General features: G+C 37.9%; 1 protein-coding gene across 9 annotated transcripts in view; it reads left to right on the top strand.

The window, feature by feature from the left end:
• The window catches only part of ATRX (ATRX chromatin remodeler), a 295245-nt gene that overhangs the window by 87811 nt on the left and 188821 nt on the right, over positions 1–18613 (top strand). For 2 of the 9 annotated variants that reach the window (XM_055268552.2, XM_055268554.2), the window contains exons 3-7: positions 6239–6294; positions 7233–7285; positions 8164–8291; positions 10932–11045; positions 15900–16009. In XM_055268552.2, coding sequence (XP_055124527.1) covers positions 6239–6294; positions 7233–7285; positions 8164–8291; positions 10932–11045; positions 15900–16009 — 461 coding nt within the window. Of the gene's footprint in view, positions 1–5305; positions 5344–6238; positions 6295–7232; positions 7286–8163; positions 8292–10931; positions 11046–15899; positions 16010–18613 lie in introns of all 9 variants that reach the window. The other 7 variants (XM_055268553.2, XM_063634669.1, XM_055268557.2 and 4 more) reach the window with 4 other exon arrangements.

Here is an 18613-nt window from a genome sequence, read left to right as displayed (position 1 = left end):
CCCACTGGGTGCAGCTGCAGCTGCCCAAATCATTGGGGGGCTACAGACCCAGGTGTCTCTGCACTCTTGGGGCCTGGGAAGGCGGCCCCCCTTGCTCTCATAGGCTTGGAAGTGCCTGCTCCTGCTGCCTGGCTTCTCCCTGCTGTTGGCACCTGCTCTGATCTTGGGGCAAAGTTGGGGCCGAGCCTGGGTGCTGTCATAGCCTGGCCAGGTGTGCACATGCTTGGGGAACTGCTGACACGCCAGCCTCCTGCTGCCTTGACCCCCTCTGGACTTTGGGTACTGACAAACATAGGGAAGGTGAGGCAGGGCTGAGGGCAGTTCAGCACTGGCCTGCAGTTGCCCCCTTGCATCTACAGCCTGGGCACCATGAATGGCAGCAGGAGGTAGACTGGTTCCTCAGTGGAAGGTGGCGGGTCCCTGGTGAGGACCCACCTTCAGACCAGGGAAAGCCTGAACGCTGGAGGTTGGGCTGCCAGTCGCATGGATCAGAGTGGGAACTTGTGGTGCCTTTTATGGGTCTGCCTGTGGACCAATTGGCATGCACATCCTCCCCTCTGAGGCCCATAAAAGCCCCAGGCTCAGCCAGAGCTGAACAGATGTCAGGATGACCAGCTGCAGAGAGGAGCAACCCACTCTAGGGCCTCCTCTCTGCTGTGAGCTGCAGAGATGACAAGATGACCTTCCTGCAAAGAGGTGCCACCCATTCTAGGACCTCCTCTTTGCTGAGAGCTGCAGAGACGATGGGTCGACCTTCCTACAGAGAGGTACTACCCATACTAGGGCCTCCTCTCTACTGAGAGCTGCAGAGACGAAGGAGAGATGATGGGGAGATGATGGGATGACCTGCCTGCAAAGAGGAGCCACCCATTCTCAGGCCTCCTCTCTCCTGAGAGCTGTGCAGATGACGGGATAATCAGCTGCTGAGAGGAGCTACCCTCTCTGCTGATAGCTGAACACTTGTAGTAACGACTTGCCTAGCAGAGAAGAACCACCCTCTCTGCTAGGAGCTGAACACTTGTTGGGATACCCTGACTGTGGAAAGGAGCTGCCCCCTTTGGGTTTCCTCTGAGCTCTTCTATTGCTCAATAAAGCCCCTCTTTATCTTGCTTACTCTCCACTTTTCTGTGTACCTCATTCTTCTTGGGTGCAGGACAAGAACTTGGGACCTGCCGAATGAGGCTAAAAGAGCTGTAACATAAACAGGGCTGAGACATGCCCCTTGCTCACCTTGTTGCAGGTGAAGAGAAGGAAAGAAGAGCTGCAGCCCTTTGGGGAGCCCAGACTTGGGAGCTCCCCAAGCTGGGGCTGTGACTCCCTCTTTGGGGCCCTGCCTACGGTTCCTGGTGTCTCCAAACTTCTGGGTGCCACTGTGTTCCCTGGTGCCAGCTGTGGATGCTGCTTGTGGTGTTCTTGGTCCAGCTGCAGCCTCACAGAAAAAGAGCTGATGCCCGTGCTGGCACCTGGGGCTGCGTGCCCTGCTGCAGCTGCCAGGATGTCTGATTATGCAGTGGCTGGACCCCACACTTGCTCACGTACCTCTTGCTGCTTCATGCAGTCTCCCTTGGCCATCATAGGATACAGGCCAGTAGCATGAGCCGAATGTAGCCGGCCAGGCCAAATAGGCGGGACGAGCCCAGCAGGCCTGAGCAAAACTGTGGCACAGGTGCCACCAGCCACAGATGTTTCTGGCCAGAAAAGTGACACCCCAAAGATTCTGTAACACTGGCATCATAAGAATGATAAATCTTGTGGCTTGGCCTGGTGGCTGAGGGAATTATGTGCTTTAAATGGGTAAATTGTATGATATGTAAATTGTATCTCAAGGATGTTTAATGTTTTATCACTGGCAAGGTGTGATGACTCATGCCTGTAATTCCAGCACTTTGGGAGGTTGAGGTGGGAGGATTACTTGAGGACAGGAATTTGAGACCAGCCTGGGAAACATAGCCAGAACCCATCTGTACAAAACATTTAAAAATCAGCCAGGCATGGTGGCATGTGCCTGTAGTGCCAGCTAATCAGGATACTGAGGCAGGAGGATCACTTGAGCCAAGGAATTTGAGGCCGCAGTGAGCTATAATTGCACCGCTACACTCCAGCCTGGGCAATAGAGTGAAACTGTCCCTAATAAAGAAAAAAATGTTATCTTCTAATTCATGAACATGAAGTGTTTTTCCATTGATTTAGATCTTTAATTTCTTTCAATAGCGTTTTATAATTTTCAGAGTATGTTTTGTACTTTTTTTAAAAAAATTATTTCCTTCTAATTCTGTTATAAATGGAATTCTTTTCTTAATTTCATTTTGAGATTATTCATTGCAAGTGTATAGACATAACATTGATTTTTATTGTCCTTGTACCCATCAATCTTCCTGAATTAATTTTATTCTCATAATTCTTTTATTTTATTTTTTGAGATAGTCTTGCTGTATTCCCTAGGCTGGGATGCAGTCGTGAGATCTTGGCTCACTGCAACCTCTGCCTCCCAGGTTCAAGCAATTCTCATGCCTCAGCGTACGGAGTAGCTGGGATTACAGGCACCCGCCACCACGCCCAGCTAATTTTTGTATTTTTAGTAGAGACAGGGTTTTGCCATGTTGGCCAGGCTGGTCTTGAACTCCTGACCTCCGGTGATCCGCCTGCCTAAGCCTCCCAAAGTTTTGGGATTACAGATGTGAGCCACTGCGCCCAGCCTATTCCAATAATTCTTTAGTGGATTCCTTAGGATCTTCTATGTATGAGATAATGTCATATTCTAATAAGGATAGTTTTATTTTTTATTTTTTTTGAGACAGAGTCTCGCTCTGTTGACCAGGGTGGAGTGCAATGGCATGACCTCAGCTCACTGCAACCTCTGCCTCCCAGGTTCAAGTGATTCTCCTACTTCAGCCTCCCTAGTAGCTGGGATTACAGGGATGTGCCACCACACCCGGCAAATTTCTGTACTTTTAGTAGAGATGGGGTTTTGCCATGTTGGCTAGGCTGGTCTTGAACTCCTGACCTCAGGTGATCCATCTGCCTCAGCCTCCCAAAGTGCTGGGATTACAGGCATCAGCCACCGCGCCTGGCCCTCTAATAGGGATAGTTTCATACCTTCCTTTTAAATACTGATGCCTTTCAAGTTTTTTTTTTTAACATGCATGCTCTGAGTAGAATCCGTAATGCAAAGTTGAATAGAAATGGCGAGAGCAGATTTCCTTGCCTTGTTCCTGATCTTAAGGGGGAAAGCATTCAGTCTGTCGCCATTAAGTATGATATTACCTACCTGTGGGTTTTTGTAGATTTTAAAATTTCCTTTCTTCCTTAACTTATTAGAAAGAAAATTTTTTTTTTTTTTGAGACGGAGTTTTGCTCTTGTTGCCCAGGTTGGAGTGCAATGGCACAATCTTGGCTCACTGCAGCCTCCACCTCCTGGATTCAAGCGATTCTCCTGTCTCAGCCTCCCGAGTAGCTAGGATTACAGGTGCATGCCACCATGCCCAGCTAATTTTTGTATTTTTAGTAGCGACAGGGTTTCATTATATTGGTCAAGCTGGTCTCGAACTCCTGACCTCAGGTAATCCGCCCGCCTCAGCCTCCCAAAGTGCTAGAATTACAGGCGTGAGCCACCACACCTGGCCAGAAAAAAATATATTTTTAAAGAGCTGTTTTAGGTTCATAGCAAAATTGAGCAAAAAGTACAGTGAGTTCCCATATGTCCCTGCTTCCACACATGCATAGCATCTCCCACTATCAGCATTCCGTAAGAGAGTTGTACATTTGTTATATAACTTTGATGAACCTACATTGACATGTCATTATTACCCCAAATGCATAGTTTATGTCAAGGTTCACTCTTGGTGTTATGCATTTTAAAGATTTTTGACAAGTATATAATGACCTGCATTCACCATTGTAGTATCATACAGAATAGTTTCACTGCCCTAAAAATTTCCTGTGCTGTGCCTGTTTCTTCATCCCTTTCTCCCCTGTGAGCACTGGCAGCCACTGATCTTTTTACTTTCTCCATAGTTTTGCCTTTTTCAGATTGTCATAGTTGTAATCATATGTATGTAGCCTTTCCAGACTGGCTTCTTTCACATAGTAATCTGCATTTGTTTCCTCCGTGTCTCTTTGTAGCTTGATAGCTAATTTATTTCTAGTGCTGAAAAATATTCCATCGTCTGGATTACTACAGTTTGTTTATCCATTCATCTTCTAAAGGACATCTTGGTTGCTTTCAAGTTTTGGCAGTTATGAATAAAGCTGCTTATAAAGATATTTATATAAGTAAATGAAGATGTTTACATAAAATAAAGAAGTTTATAAATATCTCCATGCAGGTTATTTTGTGGATGTATGTTTTCAGCTTCTTTGGATAAATACCAAGGAGTGTGATTGCTGCTTTATATATGGTATGCTTAGTTTTGTAAGAAATTGCTGAACTGTTTTCCTGAGTAGCTGTACCATTTTGCATTCCCATCAGCAATAAATGATAGTTTCTTTTGCTCCATACGCTTCTCAGCAGTTTTGGTATAGTCAGTGTTCTGGATTTTGGCTATTCTAATAGGCATGTTAGGGGTATATTGTTTTAATTTGCAATTCCGTACTGATATGTTGAGCATTTTTTCATGTGCTTATTTGCGTCTGTATATCTTTTTTGGTGAGGTGTCTGTTCACATATTTCTTTTTTTTTCCTTGCTTTAAAATCATGTTGTTTGTTTTATTATTGTTGAGTTTTAAGCATTCTTTGTATAGTTAAGATAATTGTCTTTTATCAGATGTGTACTTTGTGAAGATTTTCTCCCAGTCTCTAGCCTGTCTGCTGATTTGAAGTTTTCTAATATTTTTATGGACTTTTGCATCTATATTCATAAGTGATACTTGCCTGTAGTTTTCTCTATTTGTGATATATTTTTTATATCAGGGCAATACTGTTTTCATAAAATGAGTTGGGAAATGTTGCCTCCTTTTCTGATTTTTAGAAGAGTTTGTGAAGAATTGGTATTAGTCCTTTTTTAAATGTTTGTTATAATTAAGTGGTGAGAACATCTGGGCCTTTTCTTTATGGGTAGCTGTTTTTTATTGCTAATTTAATCTCATCAGTTGTTACAGGTCTATTCACACCTGTTTTTTCTCGAGTCAGTTTTAGTAGTTTTTGTTCTGGAATTTGTTCATTTCATGTAAGTTATTTAATTTTTTGGCACACAGTTCATAGTATTCCTTTATAATCCATTTATTTCAGTAAGATTAGTAGTAATGTCCTCTTTTTCATTTCTGATTCTAGTAACTTGAGTCTTGTTTCTTTTTTTTTCTTGGTCAGTCTACCCTAAAGTTTGTTCATCTTTTCTTCCCCCGCAGGTAAGTTGTTACACAATCCCTAGCAGATTCCAACTTTCATGGCCAAGGTCCTGCTTGATCATCTTTTTAAGAATTAGTTTTTGGCCAGGTGCCTGTGGCTCACGCCCGCAATCTCAGCACTTTGGGAGGCCAAGGTGGGCAGACCACTTGAACCCAGGAGTTAGAGACCAGCCTGGGCAACATGACAAAACCCCATCTCCACAAAAAATTAGCTGGGTGTGGTGGTGCGTGCCTGTAGTCCCAGCTACCTGGGAGGCTTAGAGGGGAGGGTCACCTGAACCCGGGAGGTTGAGGCTAAAGTTAACCATGATAGCACCTCTGCACTCCAGTATGGACAATGGAGTGAGACCCTATCTCCAAAAAAAAAAAAAAAAAAAAAAAAAGGAGGAAAAGGAAAAGAACTACTCTTTGGTTTTATTGATTTTTTTTTTCTATTGCTTTTCTATTTCCTATTTCATTAGTTTCATGAATTTCTGCCATAATCTTTATTATTTCCTTCTCCTTGATTTCGGTTTAGTTTGCTCTTATTTTCCCAGTATTTTATGGTAAAATGAAATATACTTTATTGGTAGTATGTTTTTTGTTTTTAGTGTAATAGTTTAAATTTTCTTCTACTGGGAAATGTCTTGCAATATTTATAAACTACAACAGGAAATGTTTTTATACCAAAGTAATCTTTATAGAGATTTCATGCTTTATAAGGAGGGGTTAGTATGCAAAAGGAGAGTGATTCTAGTGAAAGAACACTTCTAGGAATATTTTAATGTGAGTAGTGTGTTAACAATACTGCCAGACTTCATAGTGTGAGAATGGGTTTGTGGAGTTACAGGTATTGATGTTCTGTTTGATAATGCATTGAAGAGATAAATAATGTTCTTTATTTCTTCTTTTTTAGATAAAATCAGTGGTTCTGGAAGTAACTCTGATATGATGGAAAACAGCAAGGAAGAGGTAAGGATAATTATTTAGAGATACTTGTTAGTTACTATTAACCACCTAGAGCATATGTCTTTAGATTGCTTCTAGACACATGTATGTGTCGAAGGCTACTGATACCCAGTTGTCATTATACTTCAGTTTCGTTGTTTTCCAGTTTGAGAACAGGTGTTCATTGTTTCTATTATTGTTGTGGTTCACTTCAGTGGTTTACCTAAAGTCAGACAACTGAAGACTTTCCAACAGATAGATATTTAACTGTCTTTATATTGCCCCAGAGGTGTTCGAGGTGGATGTTATGGGCATGAACTCCATGGTTGTAAAATCTCTCAAAACTTGATATCTAGAGTCTGCTAAGCATTATTATAGCAACTCGTAACGAGGTCCTTTGCCTGATACACAGGTCTACAACTATGGTTTTGGGAATTTTTTGACCTACTGTAAAAAAACTGAATCCAGTAAAATATATTGATTATACTGGCAAAATGAGGGTAAGTTTAGTATCTCAAAGCAAGTTGTAGAAGTTACTTCATGCCATATGTTAGCTTAGAGAAGAATGAAACATATTTAGATCCTTAAAACTCCCTACTTCTGTTGAGATCTGATTACTTCTGCATCTTTGTTTTGTCTTTGTTGACTAGGGCCATGATCATTTTACAGCAGTGTATTCCCCTCAGCATGCCACAGCAACCATGTAAAAAACGAGAAATTTAATCTTCAGCCAAGGAAACCTGGCAATAAATGAGAATTAGTTTTTATTTTTATTTTTTTTGCATCTGTGTTCCTTATGTGGTAGAGAATTAGTTTTAGAAGTTCCTTTTAGAAAAATATTCTAGGCACATAAATAGCATCTCATTGTATCACTGTATTGAAGTTGCTATAGGGAAATAGCTAATTGTAGGGATGCTGTTTTGAGAGTTTTATTCACTTTTATATTTATGTCTCACATCTAGGGAACTAGCTCTTCAGAAAAATCCAAGTCTTCAGGATCGTCACGATCAAAGAGGTTGGTTGATGTTGAAGGGACAAAAAGTTACTTTCTTTTTCAGGTTGTTTTCTGTTTCTAAAACCATATTTTTTCTGAACTCATGTCAAGCACTATTCTGAGTTAACTATTCTATACAAATATACATATTTGAAAATGATTAGCATAATGTAATGAATCCCTTTGTATCTATCACCTGATTTCAACAATTATTATTTGTTCTAACTTTGAATTTTAAAGGGTTTTTAAAGGATTTATTATATATTAGTGGCCCTTGCAATATGTAGTTTATTTCATTAGACAATATATGTCTTTGAAAAAGGAGAAAATAATTGTTGAATGCCTTATGAGGCAGTGGGTTTTTTGGGTTATATGAAATTGTCTAGGATGGGGAGTTAGTCATTATAGTTGTAAGTTATAAGGAGAAAAAAGTGGTAAAAAACACTTTTTTTCTGCTAAATTGTCAACTCAAGTCATACATAAAAACTGAAACTTTTCTAACGTAATATAGTACCCAATATACTATGCAGTATAATTCTTATTAGAAGTTTGCCGCTTAGTCTATTGGGCTTTCATTGTTTCTAACCAGTGGGAATGTCGCTTAAAAACCAAGCTTGCTTGATATTAATTTATTCTCTAAAGTAGTGATTCTTAAAGAAGAGTGTCCTCCAAGGTCTCCCTGGTAGCTTTTTCAGAATGCATGTGCCTTGGTCCTGCTCCAGACCTACTGAATCATAATCTTCAGTGATGTAGTATAGACATACATGCTTCCCTAGGTGATTCTGATGTGCGTCCTGGTTGAGACCCACTGCTCAATCTCAACATGTTATTTATGTTCTTTGGATATTGTTCCAGTTGTCAGAAACGTTCATAATTCTATGAACTTTATTCTTTCATAGGAAACCTTCAATTGTAACAAAGTATGTAGAATCAGATGATGAAAAACCTTTGGATGATGAAACTGTAAATGAAGATGCGTCTAATGAAAATTCAGAAAATGATATTACTATGCAAAGCTTGCCAAAAGGTAATGTGTGTTAATTTTTCATGAAGTTAAAGTTGAAATGAATTTTTAAACACCATTTTTATAAAATTGGAACTTGATTACTGTTAGCTATGTACAAAAGACCAAACATGGCATTTTCCTAGTGGTTGTCTAGAAATATATTTGTATGACAATGATAATGTGTGTTATTGAAGTTAAAAATTTGGAATATTCAGTTAGTTTTGTAAAGAATGAAATCTATTTTTTTCTTTCCTTTGAGTTTTAGACAAGGGGCTTTAGTTTCCAAATTATATTTCAATGTGTAAGCAGGTTTAAAAATTTAATATATTAGGTTTTGGTTCAGTCAATGTTAATGTGCTTGCTTTATATAAAAATGTAATGACTGTTCCTGAAAACTTAAAAAAAAAATCATTTACAGTCTAGTTTAGTCTTACTGCATTCTTAAATTCCCTAAGGCTAAAAGCTGAAGTTAACTATCATAGATAGATTTAGTTGTATTTCTTGCCGTTATCTTTTTTAAAAAACTTTGTCACATACCTCTCAACTGTTGAAGTTCTAACCATAAAACCTTGTTAATAAGAATGGGGAAAAATAGCCAAATGAATATCTTGGACTCTTCATAGCTCAAGTCTGAGAGCAATATAATTGGATGATGAGAATGACAGGGGACTTGGTTCAAAGAGTCAAATTTTAGATTTTTTTCTTTGTTAAATAATATGTTGTAGTCTCTTGGCAGATTTTTCAAATTCATTCTCATAGATCTTTTACAGCATTGCTTATTAAACCTTGTTCCCTGTCTATGTTTTTATGACATATTTTCAAATTATGGAAGTTTAAAAAATACAGCAGGTAGGAGGGATGGGACTTCCCTTGACTAGGATAAATTAGAAGTTACAAAAGGTGATAAATGAAATGAGGAAAGGAAATTAATGAAAGAAGAGAGAGAGGGGCCTACCACTTACTTAGCTTTGCAAATCATTTATGACAATTTTATATAATGGTTTTGGTGGCCAAGGGCAGAAACAACTAACATGGGAGTCTAAGTCCCATAGGTGGTGACTTACTTTGGATTTTTACATTCTCAGTGGTTGTCACTGGGAGTGTTTATGATGTAAGAAATACGAATTCAAACTTTTGTTTTAATTGTACTGTGGAAGAAAGTCAGCATATGATGTTACTAACCTGAACTGTGCCTAATTCTGTCAGACCAAAACAAAAACAGACCCGTTTCATAAGATTAAATTTGGGTGTTTATATTATTGTTGTAATATTTATTGAGTATGTATAAGTACCAGGCTCTTACAGAATTAACTCCTTTAATCCTCAAAACAACACTGTAAGGTAGTTATTATTTTGCTTGTAGAGATAAAGGAACAAATTCAGAACCCAAGGAACTTTTTCAGCTTTAAATTAAGAAGCTAAGATTTCAACCCAGGTCTGCTTGAATCCAAAGCCTAGTGAGTGCTCTTTTCACTCTGCTGCTTTGCTTCCAATTCTCCCTAAAAGAAATCTAGGGAGAATTCAGTTTTTTTTTTTTGTTGTTGTTGTTAATTTAAAATCTTTAGTTCTTTTCAAATGCTGGGGCTTCTCTGAGAGTGTATACATGCAATGATTGTTGTGAATAAGTTTTTTTTGGTGGGGATTATTTAATTTTACTACAATCTGTAAAATCTCAATCATCTGTGTCCTCTCCGCCCCCCCACCCTTTCAGAGACTCAGAAACTCATTTACCAACTAGATGCTATAACTTATCAAAATTTGCTTGTTGAATAACATAGAGCCATATTTCAGAGAAAGCCCCTGGTGACCACCTGCTTTTTCTTCCTTAATTGTTGCCAATGATAGCCAATTACTAAGCCCAGCAATGTAGGTAAACATTGAAACCTAAACCCTTTTTACTCTGCCTGTCTTATTTGCTCTTGAGAGAACTAATGAAAACTTAAATTGATAGCCTCTCTCTTCAATTCACATGTTTTATAGTTAAGGAAGGACATTCTTTCTAAAATATTAACATAGGGATCAACAAATGATCTCATTCTACAATTTATTGTTAGGGTACTTCAGCTAAAGTATCTTAATCTGTTAAAACTCTTTAAGGACTTTACAGAGTAGTGAAACTTTGACATACCAGTTGGGAAATGCTGCAGTATAGATACAGGAGTAATAGAATGAACTTCATTTCCCCCACCAATACCCCTCCCTTGCAATATAAAACTATCCTTAAAAATCTTTCTGAGTTTATGATTTGGATTATGAAAATAGGATGTCTTTAAAAATTTTTTCCCTCTGAACCACATATTTTATGAATTCTTTACGGCTTAGCATAGATGTTCATATTCATAACAGCTTTTGTGATAGGCACTATAAAAATTCAGAACTGGGTTGAGGCTTTCTATTTGATTCACACATTTCTTTTGTAATCACTCCATAATACCTCCCTTTCCTGTTTTTATGAACTATATTTCAACAAATAAACTGATTGTTGACACCTGGCCCTTTTACTATTTCCCTGTTTTATTTACTTTTGTGAGGTCCTTATACCAATATCTAAAGCTTGAAAGAAACTATGTACCAGCAATGTTGGCTTTATCTGAACTGAAGTCTTGTACTTCACTTGCACATTTAATATGTGTAATGGTTTTTTAAATGAAATCATTCTAGGTACAGTGATTGTACAGCCAGAGCCAGTGCTGAATGAAGACAAAGATGATTTTAAAGGGCCTGAATTTAGAAGCAGAAGTAAAATGAAAACTGAAAATCTCAAAAAACGCGGAGGTAAATACAAGTGAAAATGAAACATGAATTTAAATTGCTGTTTATGACCATATTGGAAAATCTGATATGCTTACTAAAAATACCTCCACTTTTCTGCCTTTTGTTTATTAAAAGCACTACTTAAATATAACTTCTGTTTCTCTCTGAGCTCTGAAGCAGAAAAGGTTAAACACCATTTATCGAAACACCTTTGCCTTCAGTGGCTGTTAAGTTATCTCAAGAAGCGTAGCATTTCCTTCTTCCACATGTTCTATAATACATATATGCCATAATACTATGTTTTCCCCCCAACCCTAAAAGAATTTTAGATTCATGCAAAATCTTGTCTGTGGCCTACAGGTAACTTTATATATTTAGAGTTGCATAGAGTGACGTACATCTGCACTAGTATTAGTTGGGGTATTATAAATGCAAGTCCCTTGACTCCACTCCTCACAAATTAGAATTTCTGTTGATGAGGTCAAGAATGTACTCTAGTTTATTCTTGTGTACACTGAAGTTTCAAATCCACTAATCTAAGAACAGCAACATGGACATAAGTAGGAAGGAGTAGGGAGCTAGAGCTGATAACCCTCCCTCTGTCTTCCAGAGGCACCTCTCCCTTTGTCTGTCTATCCTCCCTTAAACACACAAATGGTGGGGAGTGGTGGCTCACACCTGTAATACCAGCACTTTAGGAAGCCAAGGCAGGAGAATTACTTGAGTCCTGGAGTTCGAGACCAGCTTGGGCAATATGGTGAGACCCCATATCTACAAAAAATAAAAATATCAGCTGGACATAGCAGCGCATGCCTGTTGTCCTAGCTATTCTGGAGGCTGAGTTGGGAGGATCACTTGAGCCCAGGTGATTGAGGCTGCAGTGAGCCATGATTACACCACTGCACTGCAGCCTGGATGACAGCGTGAGACCCTGTCTCAAAAAAATTAAAACACACACACACACACACACACTCTCTCTCTCTCTCTCTAATATTGGCTAACCATCTATAAAAAGTTTGTATCAGAAGGATTCATTTAGAAATAATAGTGGACTATGTGTCCCACTTGTTTGTGTGTGATTCTTAAATGGTGCCTATATATATTTTGGGGCAGCTTAATAGAGCCAGAATTCATAACTATAAAAGGAATGAATCTCCAAATGATAGAACATGACACTAAATTTCTAAGTAGAAGTGTAGTGAAAGCATATCCATTTAATATTGATTGGATTATATAATTGTGAAATTATAGTGAAGTTCTTGGTGAAATTTTGTGTAGATTTTTATTTTAACGCTATGATTATCTTGCTGGAACCAGTAAAATATGTCTATTATTATAACATATTTTATATATTCGTTTTCCGATTAAATAATTTGTAAGGTTGTTGGCAAAAATAAAGGAAATATTATTTAATCTTTTGTCCACAAAGGTAGTCAACTCCTTTTGAGCATAAGGAATCTTTCTGAGAATCTAGTTCATGGTAGGGAAACTGCCATTGCAGCAACAGAGCTCATTAAAGCTAAGGTAATAGTCTTAAAATTTAAGAGAATCCTCAATTAGAAAGTGATGGTGAAGATCAGTAGTAAGAGTTTCTTTCCTCTGATCATAGGTTCTCTAGAGAAGACAAATAACTAAGTGTTCTGCATTGTGTACACTTAGTGTACAGAGTGTCTAAGTGGTGTTTTTTTTGGGGAAGGGACCCTGTAGCAGTCAGTGTCTGAAATGTGGATAAGGGCTGAAAGAATAAAAGAACCACTGTTGTTGATGAGGGTATTCCTAGTGCCACTTTGGTATGCTGCTGGCATTTGGTCTCAGCTGATAAGGTTCAGGAACATTTTATTGAATGTTCTGTTTAGGAATGTTTTGATATCACGCTTAAGGGAATACATACATTTATAGCCATCAGTAGCTCTTAAATCTTTCACGTCTATTTTCATCTTAATGATTTGTTACATTTTTAAGCTGTCAGAAATCACACAGGAAATTTAACACTAGGTTTACTTTATATACACATATATAGATAAATTGGTGATCTGAAATACTGAATTGGTGTAGTTAATATTTAAACTTTTTAAGAAAGGTAGTTCCAAAATTGAAGCCTAACTTACGAAACTGTCAAGAATGTAAACTTTATATATGAAGTCTTATATTGATTTGGAATAATATTATAACACAAAGATATGGCTAAAGTTAACATTTCAGGAGCTGATTTTTTAAAAAAGTTTTCAGTATCATACCCTATTTTGACATTCTCTTCCTAGTTTAATTGTTAGAAAGTATATTTTACACCTAACTTTTTTATATGACACAATAATTTTGTTCTATTTAAAACCATTAAAATCTATTGAGCTCAGAAATGAAAATGCCTCTTTTCCATTTATACCCTGTGTTACAATTTTAAATATATTTCATAACTAAAAATAAAAAATTTAAACATGTATACAGCAACAAGTACATAAAGTAACATTTCAACATTTTACCATATTTGCTTCAGATCTCACTTAAGTAAAATATTGGTTCAGTCCTACTCTCATCCATTTCCCCTTCTTCCCACCCCACAGGTAATGATTATATTGAAGTTTTATGCATGTGCATGTGTGTGCATGTTTTTCTATGTATTTTATATATGTATTCATAAAACATTTTTCATTTAAAAGTATAACAAAATAATATGCTGTGTATATCATTTGGGAACGTTTTTCATTTAACATTGTTTTTGAATTGTATTCATGTCAGTAAATGTACATCTAGTTTGTTTATTTTTCATTGCTCTATAGAATTATGTTGTATCAATAAGCCACTATTCATTTCCCACATAGGAAGTTATTCCCAATTTTTCATTTTCTAATTTTCTAATTAGTGCTGTGGTGAATATCCTTATATTTGATTCCTTGTGCACATGTGGGAGAAAATTTCCAAAGAATTACCTAGTTTTGTTTAATTCTTGAGCGATATATGCACCAAAGCACATAGAAGATGCTTAGTAAGTATTACTTAACACTGGATGAACATTCAGATTCTATATTTTATTTATCTTGTTAGTTTATCTGAATGAAATCATTATTTGAAATGAAAAAGTATGCTGTGGTGTATTTGTTTCTGTTAAAACAAATACAGAATATATGAATACCCAAGATCAAACTGGTGTTTGTAAATAATGTAATTATAATTCATTAGACTTGTAATGCCTGCTGTTAGGTAGGTTGAGATGGGAGGATTGCTTGAGCTCAGGCGTTTGAGGCTACAGTGACTTATAATTAATTGTGCCATTGTACCCCAGTCTGGGTGATGGATTGAGACCCCATCTTTAAAATAAAAAAAAAAAACATAAATAAAAATATTAGCAACATAAATAGCAAACCTTCAAGTTTACTATTATCTTCTAAAAAAGTATGATGGTGTTCTTATACATTAAAATTTTTAGCTTCTGGCTAGGTGTGGTGGCTCACACCTGTAATCCCAGCACTTTGGGAGGCTGAGGCCAGAAGATTGCTTGAGCCTGGGAGTTGGAGACCATCCTGGGCAACACAGTGAGACCCAGTCTTTAAAAAGAATTAGCTGGGTGTGGTGGTGTATGCCTGTAGTCCCAGCTACTCAGGAGGCTGAGGTAGGAGGATTGCTTGAGCCTGGGAGGTAGAGGCTGCAGTGAGCTGAATTTGCACCATTGCATTCCAGCCTAGGTGACAGAGTGAGACTCTAGCTCTTAAAATTTTTTTAAAGTTTCTACAAATAAAAATATTCATGATAATATTTGGGTCCATGGTGCTTTGGACCTTAAACCTAACAGAAACCCAAAAGAGAAAATTAAAAGGGTGAGAAATATATGTGATGTTTTGTTTTTTATTTAAGGATGGAGCCAATTTGTTTTTTAGTTGTTTCCTTTTTATTTGTGAATGTAAGCATTTTGAGTGACTTCTTCTGAATTATAATCTACCATCTTATTTTGATCAAGGTCTTGGTTGCACATCAGGATCATCTTTGAAACTTTAAGAAAATGTCTGAGAGATTTTAATTCAGTGTTTTAGGGGTGGGAATGGCTGTTTTTAAAAAGATTCTTCAGATGACTCTAATGTTTAGCTCAGGGTGTGAAATACTGCCTTAGCAGAACTAGGGACAAGAGGGAGGCTGGAGAGGTTTCTGTAGGTTTTCTTCAGTCTGTTTTTCAGGAGACAGTACAGGATGGGACTCTGCCTTTTTCCCCCAGTCGTTCTGATGTTTTGCTGCCAAAATAGATACACCTGCAATGCCTTGTTTGTCTTTATTTGGAAATAGTAGACAGTGTTGATATGGAGTGGATAGTGGAGTACACGTAGAAAAAAGGCAGGTTAATGACAATTATGGATACTGCTGAAGTAAATATTAGGAAGGAAATTGGTAATATCATAAAATTACCAAGTTTTTACATACCATATTGATAGTGTCTGTGCAGATAATTCCACTTTGAGAATAAAAACCTTTATGGCATACTTAAGTATAGGATTGCAAAAGAATCTGTTCCATATACGTCACCTACTTCCCCATTCTTTAAGGACTGATACTGAATTTATTTACAAAGCAATAACAAAATAAAAAAGAGCTCTTGGCCCCTAGTTTTAGAACTTTTTATGGGTTCTCTTAATGTTACTTTGAGTTGTAAAAAATGGCATTTGCATCTGTAAAAGGAAACAATTAGGATTTGTAACTTGGAATTTCCAAGGTTGTCATGTGCTTAGTAAGTCGATAAAATATTAACCTTTTTTACTTGTGTCCAATATGCCATTTTTCTAAGGATTATGAGGTATTTCATTTCTAATACAAAAGTTACAAAATGCTGACTAAAGTAAGTATCTTTTTCTGTGTGTAAATGTGTGAATAATAGCCACTCCTTTCTCCTAGAAGATGGGCTTCATGGGATTGTGAGCTGCACTGCTTGTGGACAACAGGTCAATCATTTTCAAAAAGATTCCATTTATAGACACCCTTCATTGCAAGTTCTTATTTGTAAGGTATGTAATGATCTGTTGATATTTCATACCATAAATATTTGAATGCTTACCATATACCAGGCCTTTGAGGGCACAGTCTTGAAGAAAGATGGAAATGGTATCTGCCCTTAGAAGACTTCTATTGTAGTGGGGAAAATAGACATACAAAGCCTAAGTGTCATGATAGGGGAGATACTGTGATTATGGGAGCACACCGGAAGCCTGTGTAAGTAGGATTTGGATGGCTTTCTAGTGGGAAGCTGATATGTGAAATATGAATAAGAATTAGCCTGGTAAGTGAGATTGGTTCATCATGTTCTGGGAAGAGGCAACATAGTATTCAGATACTGGTGGTTGAGGGAGAGCTTGGTGTGTTTGAAAATCTTAAGAGTGGATGTGTGTAATGTTTGTGTTTTATAGTCTTTCCCCTTATATATCCTACTTCCCCAAATGTAAACTATCTATGTGGAGCAGGGTTTTGACATAACTTGGAGATGATAGAATTAAAAATGTTTTTTATATGTTGGTTATAATTTTAACAGTCTGTGCCACTTTTTTGTTAGTAATACCTTGGAGTTAATTTTAAATATCTATAAATGTGGGCCCGGCACGGTGGCTCATGCTTGTAATCCTAGCACTTTGGGATGCCGAGGCTGGTGGATCACCTGAGGTCAGGAGTTCGAGACCAGCCTGGCTAACATGGTGAAACCCCGTGTCTACTAAAAATACAAAAAATTAGCTGGGCATTGTGGCGGGTCCCTGTAATCCCAGCTACTTGGGAGGCTGAGGCAGGAGAATCGCTTGAACCTGGGAGGTGGAGGTTGCCGTGAGTCGAGATTGCACCATTGTACTCCAGCCTGGGCAACAAGAGGGAAACTTCGTCTCGGTAACTACCTACCTACCTATAAATGTCAAGGTTATGGTTTTCTTAACTCATATTCCTGCTAAGATTAATCCTATGTTAGTTTGTTTCCCAATAAAAAGCTGCCTTTGAAATGCAGTGGCAGGCCATGTTTTCCTGGGAATTCTAGCTCTAGATCTTGCATGAATTTTTGATAGATTCAGACATGCTTAAATGAACTGTACTTTGTTCTTTAGCAATTTGTATCCCTCCTTTCCTTGAATTCAGTTCAGCCAGGGGCCTATCTAGGGTATGTATTGGAGAGTTTTGTTTTAAATTGTGACAGTAGAATCTAATATTGCTGGATTTGTGACATGTATTTGCCTTTCTGTTTTCTTATCTATATGATTGTCTTTTTTCAAGAACCACTCTGTTGAGCCTAGGCCATTTCACTAATCTGTAGTTTGTATCAGTGAGCACCTTTTCCCTTTCTGCAGTCCCACTGGAAAGACTGAAGTCAGTCAAACTTGGATTTGAATAACAGCTTTGCCTCTTACTAGTTGTATGACTTTAGATTTATTTACATATTAATGAAAGTTAGCCTTTTCTCTCATAATATGTCCTACCTTGCATGGTAGGTATTTTGATATTTAAAGATAATATAGATTAATTGTTTAGCTGTATACATAGTAGCTGTTTGTATATGGTGGCTATTAAAATTGCTAAGTACCCACATCTAATACATTTTTATGTAGAGCTTTAGTAGCTAGTTGTATGAGACCAGAAATTAGCTTTACTAAAATCTTTTGTAAACTTTTTTTTTTTTTTTGAGACAGAGTCTTGCTCTACTGCCCAGGCTGGAGTGCAGTGGCATGATCTTGGCTCACCACAACATCCACCTCCTGGGTCAAGCGATTCTTCTGCCTCAGCCTCCCAAGTAGCTGGGATTACAGGTGTCTACTACCACACCTGGCTAATTTTTGTATTTTTAGTAGAGACAGGGTTTTACCCTGTTGGCCAGGCTGGTCTTGAACTCCTGACCTCAAGTGATCCACCCACCTCAGCCTCCCAAAGTGCTGGGATTATAGTCATGAGCCACCGCACCCAGCCAAAAATCTTTTATAAACTTTTAAATAAGGAATAGTGGTACTTGAGTGTATGGAAATCTGTTTCAAGGCATTAATTCTTGAGATAGTTAGATGTCTGGAAAACACAGACATTGGGTAGTGGGTAGCAGTGTTTATTTTATTTATTTATTTATTTATTTTTGAGGCAGAGTTTCACTCTGTTGCCCAGGCTGGAGTGCAGTGGCGTGATCTTGGCTCACTGCAACCTCTGCCTCCAGGTTCAAGTGAGTCTCCTGCCTCGACCTTTAGAATAGCTGGGATTACAGGCGCTTGCCACCACGCCCAGCTAATTTTTGTATTTTTAGTAGAGACTGGGTTTCGCCATGTTGGCCAGGCTGGTCTTGAACTCCTGACCTCAGGTAATCCACCCTCCTTGTCCTCCCAGAGTGCTGGGATTATAGGCATGAGTCACTGCGCCCGGCTGGGGTAGTGCAGTGTTTTTGCTTTGAGTCTCTGAAACATGCACACATACTCCCTTTTTTTAAAAAAAATTGTTTTTATTTTTAAAATTTTTGTGGGTTCATGGTAGGTATATATATTTATGGCATACATGAGATGTTTTAATACTGGTGTGCAATGTGAAATAAGCACATCGTGGAAAATGGGGTATCCATCCCCTCAAGCATTTATCCTTTGAGTTACAAGCAATCTAATTAC

This window comes from Symphalangus syndactylus, chromosome X, assembly GCF_028878055.3.
Source record: "Symphalangus syndactylus isolate Jambi chromosome X, NHGRI_mSymSyn1-v2.1_pri, whole genome shotgun sequence".
Classification (NCBI taxonomy): domain Eukaryota; kingdom Metazoa; phylum Chordata; class Mammalia; order Primates; family Hylobatidae; genus Symphalangus; species Symphalangus syndactylus.
This window is presented reverse-complemented; position numbering and strand designations above follow the sequence as displayed.